The 22,018-nt window shown below is 38.1% G+C and overlaps 1 protein-coding gene across 3 annotated transcripts in view; it reads left to right on the top strand.

Moving 5' to 3' along the window:
* GARRE1 (granule associated Rac and RHOG effector 1) overlaps window positions 1-22,018 on the top strand; it is a 113,215-nt gene that overhangs the window by 76,658 nt on the left and 14,539 nt on the right. For all 3 annotated transcript variants that reach the window (XM_038368012.2, XM_038368008.2, XM_038368009.2), the window contains 6 exons: window positions 7,750-7,956; window positions 9,806-9,946; window positions 10,201-10,296; window positions 10,428-10,589; window positions 11,185-11,343; window positions 16,854-16,951. In XM_038368012.2, the coding sequence (XP_038223940.1) occupies window positions 7,777-7,956; window positions 9,806-9,946; window positions 10,201-10,296; window positions 10,428-10,589; window positions 11,185-11,343; window positions 16,854-16,951 (836 nt within the window). In that variant the 5' untranslated portion in view covers window positions 7,750-7,776. The remainder of the gene's footprint in view (window positions 1-7,749; window positions 7,957-9,805; window positions 9,947-10,200; window positions 10,297-10,427; window positions 10,590-11,184; window positions 11,344-16,853; window positions 16,952-22,018) is intronic.

Here is a 22,018-nt window from a genome sequence, read left to right as displayed (position 1 = left end):
TCTAAAGCTTCATTTTGGTACTTTAAGTAACATGGCATATAGTGATTAGGGACCTGGATTAGGACTTGAGAGACCTAGGTTCAGTGCCTGGCTCAGTTCTGTGCTGTGATTTAGAAAGGTCACTTAATCTCTCTGTTAATCTGTTTCCCCTCCCACATTTTAATAGTCTTTCTCCATTTAGCAAAAAGAAAAGGAGTACTTGTGGCACCTTAGAGACTAACCAATTTATTAGATGAAGTGAGCTGTAGCTCACGAAAGCTTATGCTCTAATAAATTGGTTAGTCTCTAAGGTGCCACAAGTACTCCTTTTCTTTTTGCGAATACAGACTAACACGGCTGCTACTCTGAAAAATTTCTCCATTTAGATTTAAGAGTAGCAGCCGTGTTAATCTGTATTCGCAAAAAGAAAAGGAGTACTTGTGGCACCTTAGAGACTAACAAATTTATTAGAGCATAAGCTTTCGTGAGCTACAGCTTACTTCATCGGATGCATTTGGTGGAAAAAAGAGAGGGGAGATTGATATACACACACAGAGAACATGGAACAATGGGTTTATCATACACACTGTAAGGAGAGTCCTTACAGTGTGTATGATAAACCCATTGTTCCATGTTCTCTGTGTGTGTATATCAATCTCCCGTCTGTTTTTTCCACCAAATGCATCCGATGAAGTGAGCTGTAGCTCACGAAAGCTTATGCTCTAATAAATTTTAGTCTCTAAAGTGCCACAAGTACTCCTTTTCCATTTAGATTGTAATCTCTTTAGGACAGAGGACTGTCTTTTTTGCTATGTGTTTGTACAGTTTCTAGTACAGTGGGGTCCTGATCTCAGGGTGTCTAGGTGCAACAGTAACAGAGTGATTAATTTATTGCTCATAGTCCTTGTTACTGTACCATTTTTTCCAATCAAAACTGTATCTCAGGGAAGTACTTATGTTCCCCCTTAAATAACCAAAATACACAGTTAACATGATTGGATTGGAAAATGTCATTATTCCAGTTGTTCAAAGAGGTAAACTGGAACTCTCTTTAAAAAGTCCAGTTCAACTTTTCAAAAATTACAGAAGTGTACCTTCAGGGTCAAGACATCATAGGTCATGCTTCACCCTAAAGATATGGAAAAATAACAGCTAAAAAAAAGTTTCCTGAAGAATCATAGACAAATATGTAATACACCCAGCAAAATTGTAAGATGACATTATGGAAAATACATTGTATGCCTTTATGCGCTATTAAAATAAACAGTGTTGCCTTAACTTGATGTGCTCTTGGATGTGCACTATGCCCTCATACAAAGAGCTAACTTTAATGGCTCAGGCAAAAGCTTGTTTTGTTTTGTTTTTGATAGAAATTTAGCCTTGAGGCAGTGACATGGTCTAATGCCAATGATCTTTAATGTCAGTTCTTTACATTACATTACAATTCACTTACATCTTCATAACTTTTGGATTTTTTTTTTTTAAAGTAGGATTGGGCATTTGAGTGGTCAAAAAATAACTGGTCAGATGGCTAGTTGATTGGTCAAATATTGTCAAATGATGTAAAATATGTCAACTATTTTAAAGCACTAATTTATTAGAACATAAATATAGAGAAAAAAAAAAAGGTTAAGACTTTATGGTCTCCATTTGGTTTAGCCTTAGATACTTGTGCCTAATTATTAAAAAAAAAAAAAAAAAAAAAAATTACTTAGCTGAGTTATTTTAACTAAGAAAAATGTGAAACATAATGAAATGAAATTCGAAAAAATGAAATTCTTTTTTTAGCAATGGTAGGTTTAGCATTTAAATGTGAATGTTATTCAATATTGAACAGTTATAAAAGAAAAATGAAATTAAACAAAATAAGCATAGCAAGTATAAAAGAAAATGTCATTTTTAAATGCACATATGCTAGGTAGGCAGCTGGCCAACTCTTCAAGCAGCTTAGTGGCTGTACATCTTTTCTCTTTATGTTTGGGGATGAGGTTTAATGACTGAATCCTCTTTTCACTCCCCCATTCCCTTCTGAGTTAATTTCTGTATGTTTTATCTAGTCTCTTCCGGGCAGGGACCATGTCTTTTAACTTGTTAATTTTTGTAAATCGCTATGTAGATTGATGGCCTGATATACAAATAAAGATATACATACATACAAATTTCAGTTCACTTTTTTTCTCAGCAAATGGTATTAGTATGTAGTAGAACAGGGATCGGCAACCTTTGGCATGCGGCTTGGCAGGGTAAGCCCCCGGCTGGCCGGGCCGGTTTGTTTACCTGCTGCGTCCGCAGGTTTGGCTGATCGCGACTCCCACTGGCCGCGGTTCGCCGCTGCAAGCCAATGTGGGCTGCGGAAAGCGGTGCAGGCCGAGGGACGTGCTGGCTGCTGCTTCCCGCAGCCCCCATTGGCCTGGAGCGGTGAACCGTGGCCAGTGGGAGCTGTGATCGGCTGAACCTGCGGACGCGGCAGGTAAACAAACTGGCCCGGCCCACCAGGGGGCTTACGCTGGTGGGCTGCGTGCCAAAGGTTGCCAATCCCTGTAGTAGAGTTAGTGATCATGACATTTAAGTAGGCTTGCTAGCAGATAGCACCATGAGGCAATCAAAAAGGTAGGCCAGCACATACGTCAAGGTATTCTTGTTGGAATATTTGACAGTGGTCAAATGATAGGTAGTCAGTTGACCAGTCAATTAAGTGGCTTGCCAAGGCTATTTTAAAATGGTTTATAAATAGTTAAATTTAAAGAAGATTACAACAAATCAGCAACTAACTAAGCTATCCTCTACAATTGGCTTTATTAGTTACATTTTCTATTTTGTTAATATGTAACCATGAAATAGAATTTCAGTAGATACCTTTAGGCATCTCCATACTAATTTGAAGTGACAGGTGTCATTTTTTATTTTTGTTGCATAGTCATGATTTCTCATATATGTGTTACTTTACCATCTGTTGTGGAAAAGACATAAGCAGTCAGATATAGAGCATTCTTCCAAAATGAAGCCAAGTATATAAGCTTGCTGCAAAAGTACAAGCACATCACAAAGCTTTCTCAATATTTTTGTACTGATTATGAAGAAGCTCATCAACTTACTGATCCTCACTCCTTCATAACATAGATACCCTTTTAAAATGTGTGTGCTGTGTTTTAGATTGCCTTCCCTGTCTGAGAAGAGAAAAATATTTTTAAAAATACTAAAATGTGAAAGTATAGATTTTTCTATTGTAGAGGACATACATGAGGAGAGGGAACTCCCCCAAAAATCATATAAAATCATTACTTTATCATTCTCCATGTCTTGCTTCAGCACTGTGATATCTGAGAATTGCTGCCAAAAACAGTGGTTAGTCAGGTAGTGAACTTAAACTATTATTTGTTATGTAAAACCATGCTTGTTTTACTATTAGTTTATTCTTCCCTTCCACCCACTTGTTTTTCACACACTTGCTTGTGTCTTCTCATAAACCAAAGTTGTAAACTCTCTGTGGAAAGGAACTTTCAAATATGTTTGTACAGCGCCTAGAACAAAGGGTCTCTTGTCTTGGATTGGGGGACCCTAACTGCTACTGTTATACAAATTTGGAGAAAGCAGTTGCTGAATGTACGGACATGAAGTGTGATTTTCAAGCTTCAGGGCCTGCTAGAAGGGAATATTTTCATAATAGCTTCTTGCATGTCTATAGCTAGAAGCTGTACAGAGGAAGCAGAGCCTCAACAGATCTTGGAGTATCAGAGGTAAGGGAGGCTGTACTACACATTATGTCTCCAACAGCCACACTAGTCTCAGCTGTCCAAACATGATGCCAGATTCCTCCACGCAAGATTGTACAGCCATTGAGATAAGGAGAGACATTTGTGTCTTCCTGATGATATAGTAAAGGATAGGAATGGTATACAAGTGGTGGAGATTTATTTCTCAAGGGTAAATGTTTGTGAGGACACAGAAACCTCACTTCATCATATCTGCAATATCCAGGATTCCAGAAAAGGAGGCAGAAGCCATTTTATCTTTTGCAAATTGTGGGGAATCAGGCTGATCCCTGTTTTAGATATTCTCAAGAATGTTGGGTTACAGGGAGTGGATCACTTGATTACCTGTTCTGTTCATTCCCTCTGGGGCACCTGGTATTGGCCACTGTCAGAAGACATGATAGTGGGCTAGATGGACCTTTGGTCTGACCCAGTATGGCTCTCCTTCTTTGTAGTCCCCAAGAGGAAAACTCAAGTCCCAAAATGTGAACAAAGAGGAATAAGTTCAGAATGGCAATTTTAACTGTGCCCTCCGTACTATCCAATTTTGATAGATGGGACAGCAGGAGACCTCTATATTCTTATTAGAGACACAAGATGGGTGAGGTAGTATCTTTTGTTGGACCAACTTGTGTAGTTGAGAGAGACGAGCTTTCAGTCTTACAGAGAGCTCTTTTTTAAACTTGTCTCTCTCACCAACAGAAGTTGGTCCAATAAAAGATATTACCTAACCCACCTTGTCTCTCTAATACCCTGGGACCAACATGGCTACAACTACTCTATATTCTTATGTTATTCACACAGATGGTTCTCCAGGTTTTGCTAGAAGTACTGTACTTTGATCTCTAGACCTACCTTGAGAGTATTTATCAAGGATTTGATGCTGGCAGTTACATCCCCCAGTGAAGAGAGGGATTCAGCTCTTTAGAAAAATATCTTTAAAAAGATGAGTTCTTACAAGGAAGTGTCTGGCCTCTGAAACAAGTCCTTAATCTAGCAGGATGGAACATTGCAAGAATCCCCATTCCAGTGATACTATTTTATTTTAACCATTGGAAATACCTCTGAACAATCACAGAAGTAGAGGAGAGTTAATATCTAGATTTAAAAAACAAAACATAGATTTTATAAAGAAGACTTGGATTTATGTGCCCAATACTAGCATTTTAATGTCATTGCCTAACATTGCAAATTGTACCAGGAATGTGGTGTGCTGTCCCTGTAAAACAAAATAGGTTGTTTATTTTGAGAGCAGTTCCCAGGGAAGGGAAGATTTCAACCTTTTGTACCTCAGTGTCCTTTAGAATCTCACTAGCTTGAAATTCCTAATGAGCTCTGGATTTTCCTTCCCCAGTGAATTGTTGGAGTCCTTCGTATTTTCCATACACTGACATGTCTAGATTGCTAGTTTTCTACACACTGGCTCCTGCAGTTTTCATATAAATCTTTTAAATTTTGTCATCAAGTAAGTTGGTGTTTTGTTCTGAATGTCTGCTGAATAGTTTTTTAATAAGGCAGACTATGCTTGCAGAGGTCACTCATGGTATCAAAACTGTTTAATGTTATACGTTGTACAAAGAGGGGAAATGATTGAACCAGAATGGAATGTCAAAAGGAGACTGGCTGCAATGGAAAACAAAAATTGCCACCGGTAGAGTGTTGTTTAAAGTAGATTGTTAATGCATATAACTATTAGTGTGACTCCTATTTCTTGCCGGTAAGATCACTGTAGCTGAATACTTTGATTTTAAAAAAGAATGTAACTGAAAATAAGCCAGATAACTTCTTGTCCTCCAAGTCAGGATGCCTTTGTACACTCTTTGTAAATTTTATGCATTATTCCTAAAATGGTACAACAGTTTTGTTCTGGTAGACTTTTTGTAAAGGAAGGTAAAATGTATATAAACATTTATACATTCATATTTTGTCTCTTTCTCTCTGTGACAACTACAGTAAACTAAAAGAACAAACTGTGTGTGAAGTTTATCCATATTTATATTTATAGTGTATATACTTATGTACCAGACAAAAATTAGCACTTTAAATGTAAAATATTTTAGATTACAACTGTAATTTTGACTACTTTTCTTTCTGAAAGTCACAAGGATTCATTAATGCTGGGTTTTTTTCATTACTTGTATTTCTGTAATACCTTGAGGCCTCACCTGAGGTTTAGGCCTCATTGTGTTAGGTACTCCATAAACACACATAAGAGATGGTCCATTCCTTGGATAGTGTACAGTCTAAATAGAAGAGAGACAAAGGGTGAGAGGGGAAACAGAGGCACTGAGAGGGAAAGCGACTTGCCCAAAGTCAGAAAGCGGGTAAGTGGAGGAGCTGAGGATAGAGCCCATTTCTTCTGAATCCTAGTCCAGTATACTACCCACTGGCCCATGCCTCATGAATCCAAATAATTACTTTCTACAGTAATTTTGAAAACATTTGCTGCTCTGGTGTTCTAACTTTGTTCTTTTGCAAGTGTTCACCCCCACCCTCGCCAGGGTTGTATGGCAAACTCCTAAATAGAGTATTCCTGTTTGTTCTTATCCCCACATTCTCTGGCCTGTTGGAAGATTGTACCTATCCTCCCATGCTGACAGGAGGTGCAGAGAGAGAATTACTAGAACAGTTTTCAGAGTAGCAGCCGTGTTAGTCTGTATTCGCAAAAAGAAAAGGAGTACTTGTGGCACCTTAGAGACTAACAAATTTATTTGAGCATAAGCTTTCGTGAGCTACAGCTCACTTCATTGGATGAATTCAGTAGAGCTGTAGCTCATGAAAGCTTATGCTCAGATAAATTTGTTAGTCTCTAAGGTGCCACAAGTACTCCTTTTCTTTTCACTAGAACAGTGTGATCCTTGTTTCATTTAGCTTGTTCTAATGCTAGGTGTTTGTGGTTTGCTCATGCATAATCCTGGGTTGCTGTATTGCTAAGGGGAAAGGGTAAAATGACAGAGGGAGATTTACAAAGGAAAAAGACAGCTATTCCAGTGGTCTGGAATTTGGAGCCATCTGAGTTAGGCTCAACTTTGCATCTCTTACCCTGTGTGCTTGGAAGGGCTAGGAAGTGGTTATAGGTACAGCATCCTTAATTCATGAGAGTGTGGGGGGGAAGAGAGAATAATTTGTTTGGATTTCTAGACCCTCTTTTGCTTTTTTTCCCCCTTCCCACTGTCCCAATGAGCAGCATTAAATTATACATTTCTTTGAAGTATTTTGGAGTGAAATTTTTTGTTAGCTCTAGTGATTCCTGTCAGATGACCTAAGGGTGTCAGTTTGTACAAGTTCTTCCAGGTATACCTTATTTCCTGATAAGTCAAGATTACTCTCCAAAGAAGCCAAAAAATTTGTTCACGGTCTCAAATGTCAAAAGGTTTTCACATATATTTCTGATGATCTTCCAAGCAGAATGTTAAACTTCATTATGAACCTTTTAATACTGTGATGAGCTTGGTGTGTACTGTAACCAAAGTAGATTTAATATGTTGGTCAAACATGGTAACATAGTGTGACTCATCATGTACAAGTGAGGTTTTGACAAAGACATTTTTCTTGTGTGATGCTATACTACTATAAGATTGTTTTTGTTTGTTTGTTTCTTTTATATACTTGATATGGCTATGTAGTTAAATCAGCTTTTCAGATTTGCATTCTTGAAATAACAATGACTTGAGAACAGAAGTGTTGTAAAGATGATGCAGACAAAATTCATAGCAAGCAGATGCCTGATCTCTCTCAAAAGAAAAGCTGCAACTTAAAGATTCAGTGTTATACCTATAACCCCAGTGTTCTGTAGTGATTTTTAAGTATTTTAAGAACGTAGCTAAGTATTAGCTATGTTTCATATTGGTGATGCTTGATTGTGAAGCATTATAAAAAGGGGCAGGGGGGAAGCTCTTCATTGATCCATCTAAGCTTGACTTACTTGACTCACTTGTTTAACTCAGTCATCAGGATTTGCTGACCAAAAGTAACCCCAAACTCACTCCTGAATTTTTGTGTTTGTTTTCTTTCATAGTTACTTGGACGATGTTTCTTGACAGTGATGCAGGTTCACTTTCAGTTTTTGTCACAAGCTTTGCAGAAGGTCCAACCAGTGGCACACTCCTGTTTTGCTGAAGCTGTAGCTCAGGAAAGGAAGAATGCTAGTGGGGTGGGAACCTCCAATTTGAGCCCCACAACTGAGCTAGAAGATGCAGTACGATCATGGAGAGGAGCTGCAGAGGTATGGAAGCTGAATATTTCATATTAGTAACGGGCAACTTTGAAATTAGTTGCCCTAATATGCAAAACTCTTCATATTTGTTTTTATATTAAAGGAACATTAAACTTGATATTTAGTCCTATTTTCTTTAAATGACTTAAAATAGTTTTAGGTATTATTAATTATCCTGGAGCCAATTTTCCTATTTTTTTAAAATGTTGTTCTCTATGTGAAAATCCTCACAAAAACTAAGGAAACAGTCTGTAGTGAAGCCATGGCATTATACACAAAGTGCTGTCAGTACTAACTAGAAAAATAATTTTCTCTGATCTTACAGTTATAGTAGCCTTTGCTTTTGTCAAAAGAGTAAGCAAAGAAGACACCGCAAAAGTCAGAGCGAAATGATTTTGAGGTGTCTTGATAACATTTTGAATATGTATTCTATTCTGTATTTTAAAAAGGTTACTCATGACTTTTATGTCCAATTTGTTGAAAAGCTGCTGTTCTTGCTGGTGGTTGAATTACAAAATTATAAAACATTTTATTATGTTACTCAAAATTATCTTTAGATTTATACTTCCAAAACACATACTTGTGGAATCCATATCTTCCCTGCAAGGAAAAATCACTTTTCAAGGGAACCTAGTTTAATAGACCTAAAATACTTGCTTTTCCTCTTTCTATAGCTGACATTAAATTTATAATCTGTTAGAGCAGAAATGGCTTTAGACTTTTTGAGTACATGGTTTCCTTAAAATTAAAGTATGTGCGTTTGAAGTCTAATTGGGCAGAACAGATAGGCGTGTTAGTCATCTTGTCTGGAAATCCTCTCAGGATTTCCATTTATTAACTAACATCTGCAAGGTATAGGACAACAGACAAGTTTCCTGTTGGACTATGAATTTAAAAGAACTACTTGTAACTGGACAAGCTACAACTGCTTTCTCTCACTGACTGGAATAAAATGACAGGTTTCAGAGTAGCAGCCGTGTTAGTCTGTATTCGCAAAAAGAAAAGCTTATGCTCTAATAAATTTGTTAGTCTCTGAGGTGCCACAAGTACTCCTTTTCTTTTTGGAATAAAATGGGGATTTACAACTGTTTGCTAGATACAATTTTTGGGGAATATTATTGTTCCATACTTCTGTTGTTAAGTTTATACCATAGCTTTATCTACTATGAATTCTGTTAAGTATGATCAGGATTTCAAATGTTGTCATTATATAAAATGTCAGCTAATCTTGTACATACTATAGGTCAGTACTTTATACTCTGAGTTTCTTGGAAGTTGCTATATAGAAATTGATATAACTGGTTAAAGTTAAGTACTTATGTACTTGGGTTGGGGCCTTAATCTTTATGATAAAAGAGCCATTTAGGACCTTGGCCCAGTTAAGCTACTTTTATGAAGGAAACATATTATGATGTGTCAAAATATAATGAATCATATATAGATTAACAGAATCAAGTCTCGGAGTAGCAGCCGTGTTGGTCTGTATCCGCAAAAAGAAAAGGAATACTTGTGGCACCTTAGAGACTAACAAATCAAGTCTATTAGGCATGCAAAATGAAAAAATAGGAGAAAAACACAAGACCAAATTATCTTCAATTATAGAGCTAGAAAAAAGAAACATCTATTTCCACAATTGACTAAAATCACCAGTCGCAATAATAGTAAGGTATTAAGATACTATAAAATCTATGCTCTTAAATAATCACTAATATATAGCTTTTTTTTTTTTCTATAATCCTCACCGGATATTCCAGTTAATTATTATTCTTGGTCCTGGTGTGGGAATTTTGGGTAGACTAGATCTGTCTCAGTGTTGAACCAATACTATGATTATTTCTGATTATGGCTTATATTAAAGGCCACATCTCGGCTGAGAGAAAGAGGCTGTGATGGGTGTTTGGCTGGAATTGAGGTTCAGCAACTCTTCTGCTCACAAAGTGTGGCAATCCCCGAGCATCAGCTGAAAGAACTGAACATGAAAATTGACAGTGCTTTGCAGGTTAGTTACCTTAATTTTATTTTTTCCACATGTCGTCTACAGTCAGGAGGTAGGGGGTTGAAGCGGGGAAGGAATGTGTTACACAAAAACATGTAGTTCAATCAACTGAAAAAGGGTTGTGACTTTGCAGTATTGTCTATAGAAGATCGTGGATGTGCTGTGAAATATGACAGTGTAAATTCGTATATGCACACACTTTTGCATCACTTGTTGATTATGGCTAACTTGTATCTTAAATCATTTTGTAATATCAGGCATATAAAATCGCTTTGGAGAGTTTAGGCCATTGTGAATATGCAATGAAGGCTGGCTTCCACTTGAATCCAAAAGCTATTGAAGCAAGTTTGCAGGTAAGAGCCACTACTCTTTTTTCCTCCTGAAAATGAATGGTAAAGAATAGTAATTCCTTAAATTTTGGTCTTATTAGCTTTTTATTTACTGTCTCCCTTTCTTGCTCATTGATCTACATTTTGTCTTGAAGGGCTGCTGTTGTGAAGCTGAAGCCCAACAAACAGGAAGGAGGCAGACTCCACCTCAGCCAATTCAGTGTGAACTCCCCACTGTACCTGTTCAGATAGGATCTCATTTTCTAAAAGGAATATCCTTTAATGAGTCTGCAGCAGAAAACCTAAAGCTGAAAACGGTAATAACGCTAAATCTAACCTCTTGTAAAAATTCAATATTAAACATTCAGTATTATATTACAATTTTAAAACCAATCATGCCAAATGAATTCAAAAGGTATTCTTAGAACTAGTGGGAAAATGGATTTCTAAATCTGGGGGGAAGGTAAGGTGGGAGTATCATCCAAAAATTATTTGGATATCTTTATTAGCATTTTCATTTTTTCAAGGTAAACTTAGCTCCCTGTTCCTGGAAACGTTAAAAACGGATTATGTTTTGAACTATTATTTACAGTGTCTCATAAGCAGTTCTCTTTTGTATTCCGATTATTATACTAATTTCCATAATTCAATTTATGCAGGTGCATTTTATAACTTAGACTGTTTACAGGTAGCAAATGCTTCAGTTAAGATTGAGAGAGCTTTTATATTTAACACTACTGTGTGTATTTAATTTCCTTGAATGAATCCTTCAGACAAATCAAAATTACAAGATAAGGACATTTGCTAACATTTTATTTCGTGTTTGTAACTCAAAATATAGTATTAAATTTTTTTCAAATGTATGTTACTCTGTTTTGACTAGTGTATGTAACAGGCTTTTGTGACTTGCAGCACTCAATGCTACAACTGATCAAAGAAGCTGGTTGCCATAATGGACTTACAGCCCGGGATGACTCTCCTGTTACTGAAGTACTAAATCAGGTTTGCCCTTCTACTTGGCGGGGAGCCTGCAAGACTGCTGTACAGTTATTATTTGGCCAAGCTGGATTGGTAAGTAATTATGGCTGATAGGGACAGATCAGCAGTAAACAAACTATTTTTAAAGCTATATTTGGACAAGAATACCTCTTCTCTTAAAGTAAAACTGAGATCATTTGGGCTGATAGAACAAGATGCTGAACAATTTGTAGGACTGGGAGCATTGTCCTCAGCCCATCGGTTTACAAATTCACAAAATGAAGTACATGACTTGGTAAAATATGAAAAGTATTAAAAGCTCTGTAATTACAATTGACAATTTGACCAATAATTTAACAATCAAAACACTTACATAAAACTACACTAAAGTTTCTCTTACAGATGTTAAAACATTATTAATACACTCTGGAAATTGGTTCACAGTTTCTTACAATGGGCTCCTCCATTTCCAGTGTTAGAGATAACTTTCTGGTAGACAAGATGGATTTTAGCAGACCATAGATTCAGAAGTATTAATTGTAGTTGAAAACTTAACTCTCTAACATAAAGAATATTTTGAATACTGACTAATTTTACAAAAAGAAAAGCACTAGAAGTTTTAAAATCAAATAGGAAGCTGCAGTTTTTACAACCTGGTGTAGATTAGGACACAGGAAATGCAGCTCCCATTTTAATGCATGGTAAAATCAGGGGACTACCACATTTTAAAAAAAATTGTATTCTGCAATAACTTTTGAAATTTGGAAGAGGCCCTGGAGGTTTTTCACCTTCCTCTGTAGTATGGGGCCCGGGTCACTTGCTGGAGGATTCTCTGCTCCTTGAAGTCTTTAAACCGCGATTTGAGGACTTCAATAGCTCAGACATAGGTGAGAGGTTTTTCACAGGAATGGGTGGGTGAGCTTCTGTGGTCTGTGTTGTACAGGAGGTCGGACTAGATGATCATAATGGTCCCTTCTGACCTTGATATCTATGAAACTTTGAAAATACTGTTTTTCACCACTGATGTGGGAGCTGGATTTCCTGTTTAAATGCCAGGAGGAGGTCCTCCTCTTCAAATATCAGTAAAATGGCAATTCCAATGGAGACACTTGCACTATTCATCAGTAAGGTATATTTAGGAACTGTTCGGATATTGTTTTAAGATACGTATGTTTTCTTAAGTAAACATTTTATCTATGGTATAACTAATCACTGCAGTCTTTTTATTTAATAAAATGCACTTCCGTTTATTCATGACAAGTGTTTCTTTTGGGCTATTGTGAATTTTCAATCTACTGGGCAAGTAAAATGGGAGCAGATTTCCTTTAACAACAATGCAGCAGGAAGTGTGTGTGTGTGGTATGTGTTTTAAAAGTACATCGTGTGTAAGAGTTTCAATCACCTTCTTTTTAAGCCAGCACTTCGTACAGAATCAAACTTTGGTCTAACTGTTGGATTATGTATGTCATTAGTCTTTTATTTTGTGTGCAACCTGAACATAGAATGATCAAGAATTAGTGGTTGATTTTAATCTTTGATTAAAAAAAAATGCATTTTGCTATATATCTTGTATGGTCAGCTCCTATATCTGTTCAGGCAAGTGAAGTAGCTGATTTATATGTGGCTTTGACTTACCTCCAGTCTTAGTTTATTAAAGCATTTCTTCTAATACTGTTGAGTTGATAATATCTACAGAAATAGCGAAGCTTCGTTTGTCATGCTTTTCTATTTGAACATCACTTACCTTGGTATTATAAGCATCGCATTAAATAACTTCTACATCTTTGACCATTAGGAGCACAAATTTAAGATATTCTCCCTTATTCATATCTTAATTCAAGAGAATATCATCATAACTGTGACATGTAAACAAGATATAAAATGAAATTAACACTAACCATGTTGTTCTGCTTTCTCTGCTGCTAATATGGCAGCAGCTGTGCTGCTACTATCAATCCCCTAATTGCTGATAGGAACCTATGTAGCACAGGAGGGTAGCTTTTTAGGGGTAAAGGAAGAGGAAGGTGTTCGATGGTAGTACAGTAAGATTGTTGGTCTCATTCTGATTAGGTGTTTTTGAGGAAGAAATATTTTTAAAATGTTAAATACAAGAGGGATTGGATCAGGGCAGAGCTGTTCTCAGGAGGGGGTTAGGTGGTTTCTTCACCTGGAGTGGGAGGCTCAATAGCAATGGGGCGTGAGAAAACACAGAGGGCAGGGCAGCCCTGCTGGCCATTGAAGTGCTGCTATCATGAGAGTTCCATGCTGGCAGCAGGGAGAGTTGTTGGCATAGAACTCCTTGGATTATAGTGCAAGCCAAAATGAAATTGCATTTTAGGAATAACTTGGGCAAAATCATGAATAACTCCATTTGCTGCTGGCATCAGTTATCTAATAGCAGAGGCCTTTTATATTCAGAGGCACTAAGAAGATGCATAAATAACAGTAAACAGTGTGTGTTCTTTTGTAAGCCTCGTCTTCTTATACTCCTGTCTTACTCGTGGTTTGTCATTCCTTGTTGTGTGTCCCCTCCCCCTCCCCCCCCCAAATTACACTGTAATCTCTTCAGAATAGGGATTTGCCAGTTTTGTCTATAGGCTGCTTTGCACACCTGTGGTGCTTTGTAAAAATAATTCTGCAAAATTAAATTACATTTGCGTATAATTTTATGTAATGACGACAAATTCTAATCTTTTCCTTTAGAGCATTCTCTGGGTGGGGTGAGGGAGGAAACACCTGTAAAACAAGAACAATAGATGTCTGATGAACAGGAAGCCATTTCCTAAGTAACCACCAGGCTGGGTGTGAGAAACATGTATTGACTGTATTTTGAATTTATTTTGTTCAGAAGTCAGATAAACGAATCAGGAGTAGAAATAGCACACCCTTCATGTTACTGTTTTTAGAAACTAATGTATCTGTATTGGCTGAGATTTATGAGTTAACTTGCTACCTAAATGCCAAATAAAACATTGTAGGACAGTCTCATGAAGATTTAGTTTACTCTATGCTGCACATATTTTGGCTATGCAGCTTGTTAGAAAAAGATTAGAAAGTGAAATGGAGCAGTTACTTTAGGTATTCAGTATTTGTCTTACTTTGTAGATTAAGAACCTGATCTTCAGATTTAAGTCAACTAAAGTTGTGACTACTCAATACTTTTATGAAAATCATATTCTAAATTTTCAAAACTACATTCAAATGTTCTGATGTTCACCAAGGTTTATTCTGCTACGCTCAGTGAACTTAGCCCATTATGCTTGATAATTCAGGGGGCTTTGCATATTCACTGGTACACTCCAGCTCTGCTTTGTGCTGCTCCAGTAATGCAAAGCAACTGGAAACCCAATTTGACTGACCAGGCCTGCTGTATTGTAAAGATACAAACATTGATTTTTATTGTTAACATAATGGTATGTCTATACTTAAACTACTACAGCAGCACAGCTGCAGCGCACCAGCTGCACTATGTAGCGCTTCACTGTAGACATTATCTGCACCAACTGGAGGGGTTCTCCATTGGCATAGGTAATAATCCACCTCTCCAAGAGGAAAAGGGAAAAATCAAAAGATAGGAGCACAGCACTACTTTTTCTAAAGAATCATCTCCTGCATTTGTTTACACATTAGCACTGGCTGATTTGTTTGTGGCATTGCCTGACCTCCAGTCTCTTATCAAAACATTTATGTTAGTACTATTGAGTTGATACTTCTGTAGTAATGTTGAAGTTACATTTTGTGAATGCTTTTCTATGTGATTTGTCATGCACTTTGAGATTGAGTCATATTTAATGACACCCCTTTTTTTAAATAGCACTAGCGCATGGATTTAAGATGTTTTCTTTTTAGTTTGAAAGGAGAAAATCACAATTATGACTTCTTAATTGGGTATCATATAATGTAGGGATAAAATGAAACTAATTAGAATAAAGGTAATTTTGTGCTAGCATTTCTCCCTGCTATTAGCATCGTGTTCCTGTAACAACAACATCCTAGCTTCTAGTAATTTCTAAACCCAAGATATCGTAACCTTGGCCAAATGTTGAGAATTTTTTTTTATGTTTGTAAGTTGGGTCTGAGTGAAGCAAGATTTGCTCCTGAATTACACATACCTAAGTTACAGATGGCATCTGTCCCTTGAATACTAGGAATAAATCATTCATAAATCTTTCATTTCTATCCTATCATACATATCTACGGGTGTGGTATAAATCAGTAGATCTTCCAAATAAAATTCAAGTTTCATAAATACTCTGAAACCTAAACAAAGTAATAGAATGGCATTGTCGTTTTAAAAAAAAAAAAAGGTGTATAGAAGCTTGTACGTAGGGTGAACGCTAATCATAATGGCCTCTCTTTTTAAAAAAAAAAAAAAATGTGCTCAGAGACTGTTTTACAAGTAGGGATGAATGGACTGAGGCAAATATCCAGGGGAAATGAATGCAGTCATATGCTCAGTGATGGAACACCTAAAGGGTGGGTAATGGCAGTGCAGTTATGTTTGCTGCAATTTTAGTAGGTTTGACACCATAGAAAGGAACATAGAATATCAACAGTCTTCAGGCCCCTCCATTTCAAATGCTTCACCTGACACATTTCTCCATCACCATTAGCTGATGCCTACCTACCAGATAATAGCAGAACCAGGTGGAAGGTGACTGCAGACACACCACTAAAATCCCTTAAAGCTTCTCTGCACTGGAGGATTTTTCCATTTCAAAGTTAAATGGTACAGCTCATCTGTTAGTCACTGACATGAAGGCTGATGGTGACTCAAACGTTGCTGGGAGTCTCAGCACAACCAAAATAAACTATTATAAATGACCAAAATGGCCTGTGGATGAAGACTGGACCTCAAATGAAAACATGAATCAAATGTGGAACCTTCTCAAAATATCATTATTTAGGTTTATGCGAACCCATTCTTCTCAGTCATTTTCCCTAATAAGGGAAGGTTCAAGATAGAATGGTAATTTCCAAACCCTCCAGCTTCAGAAGTGATGTCTTATGGAGGAGGACCCAAACTCAACAAATTGGATGGTCATCTCCCTCTTCTTACTAAGGAAGGCATTAATAAGACACAATTCAGGATGGGCAGAGGCAGGGACTGTGTATGTAGGATCTTAGAACCCAGAAAACTGTGGAATTGCAAGTTAATCTAGAGTTGCAGACTAAAATAACATTAATCTCTTTCACCTCAGGCATCCCAATTAAGTATCAGTTTTATACAAAAGAGTTCACCAGAAAGATGCTTTTGGGGCTATTGAGGTAGTGGCTTGGGAGAATTAGTATTCCTTGCCTCCAAATGTGACGGCCATTGTGGTGCCTGTTGAAGTGCACTAGTTGATACTGCATGCGGTGATGCATAACTACAGAATGTAGCTGAGGATAAAATTATGTCTCTGCTGTTTATTTAAATGCTTGATTTGAGAAATTATCCTATTTTTGCTGTCTTGATATATTAAAATGGAAATCAAATTGCAATTATATTTTGCTGCAGTTCTGTGTGTGTTGCCAGTTTTCATTACCTTTTGAACTTCAGGTGGTAAAACTACTTAACCATATTCTTAAAAGAACTAAATATTGTTACTTTATTTGCTTAGGTGGTTGTGGACACAGCGCAGATTGAAAATAAAGAAGCTTACGCTCCTCAGATTAGTTTAGAAGGATCCAGAATTGTGGTGCAAGTCCCATCAACTTGGTAAATAAATATTGTATTTCAGATAACACTAGTAGGCATGATTTTATTTTTTATATAGGAAAACCGATGATGTGATATCATTGAATGTTACTCCCAGTTCTAGCATCTGCCTCATCAGACTCCTCCAATCTGGAACTGAGATGTGGTGCTTCTGCTGTAGGATTGACTGAAAGGTGTGCCTAGAATTTCTTGGCATGTTCGCTGTTTCTTCAGGAGGCAATAGAACGGAGGCAATGCTGTTAGACTAGAATACTGAAGAGGTTTTTTTTAAAAGAAGAAAGGATGGTAATAGTTAAACAGGTGAAAGAAAAGGCAAACAAATCCTTCCCTATTATACTCACTCTTCTGTGGCAGACCTTCAGTGTATGAACTGCTAAGTTACCTTTCTTTCTCTGAGGTGGCATATCTCTCTCAGGAAGTCTGGGAGGTGAGAGAACCTTCTCAAGTATCTTGGTGGCAGGTGAGGGACTCTGGTACCTCACTGAACCTTTCCAGAAAGTTGGTGTGGGGCCTTCAGTAGTGTAGACTATGGAGCTAAATGAATTCATTATTCTAATTGCCAGGATTGACCAAATATTGTCATCCTTTTGAAACAGCAAGCACATTTTCAGATCTTTTATTGCAGCGCCTCCAGTATTATGGATGACTTCAGTTTATGGTAGGTGATGAGTCAGCCTTTAGTGGAGACCGCCTGCAATTAGTAATATATATGGCATTTCCTCAAGTGTAAATGGCCTAGTCACTTTCCGCAGAGAAAAGTGAATTCTTTAATTCCTCCAGATTATAAACTGGCACTCCGGATATTTTCTGTCATTGGAATACTGTTTAAATTGCTCTATTTTTTGAAAACAACTAAAAAGAAAATGAAGACGACTTGAACCACAACTGAAAATCTTTGGAGGAGCTCCCCATACTGACAAACATTAATAGAGCACTGTCTATTCACTATGTGATAGAGGTGCTATTTAAGTATTTGCCCAAATCCAGATGTTAGTGTATCACATTTTAGTCAATCACATAAATGTTGTTGGCTCCCTGTCGGACAAAATACTAGTGGGAGATCAGACTCTAGAAGTGGACTGCTCGCTGGGTATGGGCAATGGTTGCTTCTCTTTTCTGGTTAAAGGCAATTGTTACTTCTAAAGACTCTTTGACTAAGTAGTTGGTTGGAATTCTTCGTGGATCAATTAACTATTTCCTTGTGTACCTTTATGGTGCTTGATTCCTCCAAGTGAAAGAAAGAATTATCTGATTCCAGGTCTGGTGCAAATACCTTGGATTTAATTAAGTTGGTAGCTGCCTTTCTCCATATCGTGGCTCAGGTTTCTGACCACCTACTTGTAGAATGTCCCGCTTAATGGTAGCAAGACAAGCCCATTTATTTTCAGGTCACCTAGTACATCTGAACTGTAACTGTTTATTCCTTACCTCTAAGAATTGCAAGTACATTTAGGGAGCTCTTAGATCATGATGTTAAGTATTCCAGATCATAAAGAGTCTTTGCATTCTCACTAAAAGTCTGGCCCCTTGATCTTTTCAACGTCCCAATTGTACTTCTAGGGCAGTGCAAATTATATTTTCTCCTCCACAAAAGGTTCATTTTAGGTACCAAAGTAACCATTCCTTTATCACATCTACAGGTAATAGGAAAGGCTTTTCTGAAACTAAATCTAGTAGATGAAGTTTAATTGCTCTTCCTGGCGGGCATCTGATAAAGGGCTTATCCATGATTGGGGCTCACTAGGCAGATATAAGACTGTTAGTTTCCTGATCTCACTTGGAGAGGTACTACATAAAATTCTTTGACCTTTTTTCCCTACAAAAATGTTGTCCTCTAATTACTGTCAAAAAGAAGTCCCATTTCAAGTGACAACAGTTCTGATTTTGGTTCTATGGCTGGAGAAATAACTAGGTTTTGGCAATTCTGTGCTTTGGTGGCTTAGTGAAATCTTTGTTAGTAAGTTAGTAGACTTGGAGTCAGTGGGGGTAATCATTCAGCTATCAGTTCCAGGAATTCCTAGTATCAGTGGACCTTCAATTATTTTATGATAAATTAGTGTTAACAACAATATCTAGGGCTTGCCCTGAGCTACATCTGAAGTATTAGGCCCTACTTTCTGAACTAGCGAATGCTCTGTAGCTCTTCCTTAAAATGAAAGATAGACCCAGTGCCTCACTTATTCCTATCTCTTGATCTGGGCCTCAGGGGTGCCATTTGGGATGGGTGGCACCTTCCCCTTCCCCTCCTCCCTCCCACCCCCAAGCTTTGTACCACATTTTGCCGCTGGAGGGAAGACGCTGTCCGTCCGTCCTGCCTTCCCCTGCTCTGGAGCCGCTGGGCTGCCTCTGCTTCCTGCCATGGAGCTGCCACTGTCTGAGCTGCTTGGGACTGGGGCCTGCCTCCTGATCTGCTGTGCAGAGCCAGGTGGGGCTGATCTCAGGGTGTCTCCCTCCCTCCTCCCATTGTGTGCCTGGGCGGGGAAAGCCCCCCTGCCCCCTGGATCTGCCCCACTGTGGCAACTAGGGACTGAGTGCGTGGCTGGCCCCCAGCAGCAGCAGCAGCACCCCCTTGGACACAGCCCCTCCCTGCACCCTAAGCAATATCCCTCGCAGCACGCAGCCCCTAGCTATCCCCCTGCCCGCACCCTGAGCAGCTTTCAAACCTTTTTAGATTAGCCTCTTCCTTTGAGTTATTTTTGGTTGTGGCCCCCACCCCATTATCTTAAAAAACAAACAAACAAAAAACCCACAACAAAACCCAATCAAACCAAAACAAACAAACCAACAACAAACCAAAAACAAATATAAAGTTTTTAGGTGCCTAAGTAGCCTCTGGAATCATGGTTAAAGTTGCCCCCCTCCCCAATCGGAAATGATGCCCTTGCTGGGCCTACCTGTTGTTCAGATTAACTGAAGGGATAATCAACTTGATATCGATCTCTTCAATTAAGATTAGTAATGGAGCTGGATAGAAGTTCTGTATCTCACACTCAGAACTGAGACCAGCTGTGTATTCAGAAACAACATAAAGAAAGTGGGAAATTAATACCTAGCCTGATCTACATTGCAAATCCTTTCTGTCATTGCCGTGGTAGCTTGTCAGGGAGGGCATGCATGTGATGGGTCTCTGTGTCTGGATGTAGTTTCATGGGTTTAACTGCAGAAAACTACAAAACAAGGTATACTCTGATTAAAAAAACAAAAACAAAAACAAAAAAAAAAACAAGGAGCGCCTCTCTGATAATCCAGAGTCATTTAGCACAACAGAATTGGGTCCTGACTTCTATGGTGGCTGAGCAGGTTACATCTCTTAACCAGAGGTCTACAAGAACTGTATCAGGTATGAAACATCACTAGGCCCTTAAACTGCAGGCTTTTGAGGGATATCAGATGGCACAAGGCAAACAGTACATAATGAAAAACAACGTGCACTGTATTCTGTAACTGAGAGCCATAAGAATTGCCATTCATTGTGTTCTGCTCAAGCAGCTCTGATATGAACAAACTCCTCTTCAGTCATCTATGAAAAAACAGGATGGAAACTAATAAACCAAACATGGAAGTCACTTCATCTGTAAGTTTTTAACTTTCTAGAAGGTTGAGCTGAGAGCTGTCTTTCCTCATATGACAACCAAAACACCAGTCAAATACTGCAAGCCTTACAAAGACTGAAAATGCTTTCTTTTTCAGGTGGAACAGAGGTTACTTTTTCATCTTTCTTGATGCACAGATACATGCCGTTGTGGTTTGTAGCAGCCCTCTGTGGATAATCCCCTTCCTAATGCCATGATATACTTAAGCGTGGACCTGTTACTGGTTCCAATCTATGACTGAGTGACCTGGAAGGGTGAATGTAGCTCAGAAATGGCTAGTTGGGAAGTTCTATACTCTTAAATTGTCCAACTTTCATTCCTTTTGCAATGTCTGGAAAAAATGCGCTGGCTGTCCTCAATAAGAATACATCTCTCCACACCTGTTCCTGAGCTTGTATTTTATTTTTTTTCTATTAGGAGCTGAATAGAGGTCACTTGCTGTAACTTTTGTTAGGGTTCAAGCATCTGCCCTGAGTAGTTTCCATGGCAGAACTGAAGATTTTTCATGAGGGTCATCCATTGATGGTCATTGATAATTTTATATTTTAAAGTTGTCTATCCAGATCTGCAGTTAAACTCACCCTTCCCTGCAAAATGGCTGAGGACTTAACTAATGAGTTTACTGTGTAAACCCCCTCAGAAGCCTGTAAGTCAGATTCCTTATTTTATCTGTCTATTAATATAGTCTTTTTTTTTCAAAATTGCCATGATCTCTGCTGGGAGATGAAACTTTCAGGAAAGTGCAACTATTTTTGCGCGCACATACACACACACACACGTGCCTGTGTGTGTGTGTGTGTGTGTGTGTGTGAATAACTTTTCATCCTATTCAGCGACCTGCTTCTATTTGGCCCAAAAAGTAGTTCTTTCCCAGACCTGCATTAGAGAACGTTTGCCATTAAAGATATGAAAGGTTGTTTGTTTGTTTTTTTGTTTTTATTTAATGGGGGGTGAGTTTTGTCTTTTCAGAGTGTAGTAAAGTACTTGGGGATCTTCTAGAATTAGTTTTTCCAAGTGATTTAATCTTTCTTGCACTGGCTGAACATGGAGTGTCTGTCCTTTTTCACGCATGTCAGGCTGGCCCAACCTCTTCCAGACTGCAATTGCAGAAGCTTCAGCAGAAGATGCTGAGGTAGCCACTTGTTTTGTGTAAGCATTTCAAGTTGGGCACTTCTGCTTCTGTGGACACTATTTCCATTGTTCTCAAAGCAGTTTCTTCTTGATATTCCTGTCTTTCTATTAGGGATGTGGGATTGCTATAGAAAGCCTATCCGTTCCAGAGTGGTGGACCGTAGAATTCAGAGAGAGGATATTTTTACTGTTAGTAATGGTTCTGCATCTCAAGTCTACCAGTGCCGAATGACCCATGTGAGAAGGTTGTCATATGTGCCTAGTGGAAAGACTTCTCTTATACTATAAATTATTTCAGCATTGAACATTGCCTTACTGGTACAAGTAGCTTTTTTTGGGAGAT

This window comes from Dermochelys coriacea, chromosome 12 (assembly GCF_009764565.3).
Source record: "Dermochelys coriacea isolate rDerCor1 chromosome 12, rDerCor1.pri.v4, whole genome shotgun sequence".
NCBI lineage: Eukaryota > Metazoa > Chordata > Testudines > Dermochelyidae > Dermochelys > Dermochelys coriacea.
Note: the sequence above shows the minus strand (reverse complement) of the source record. Positions and strands in the feature narration are given on the sequence as shown.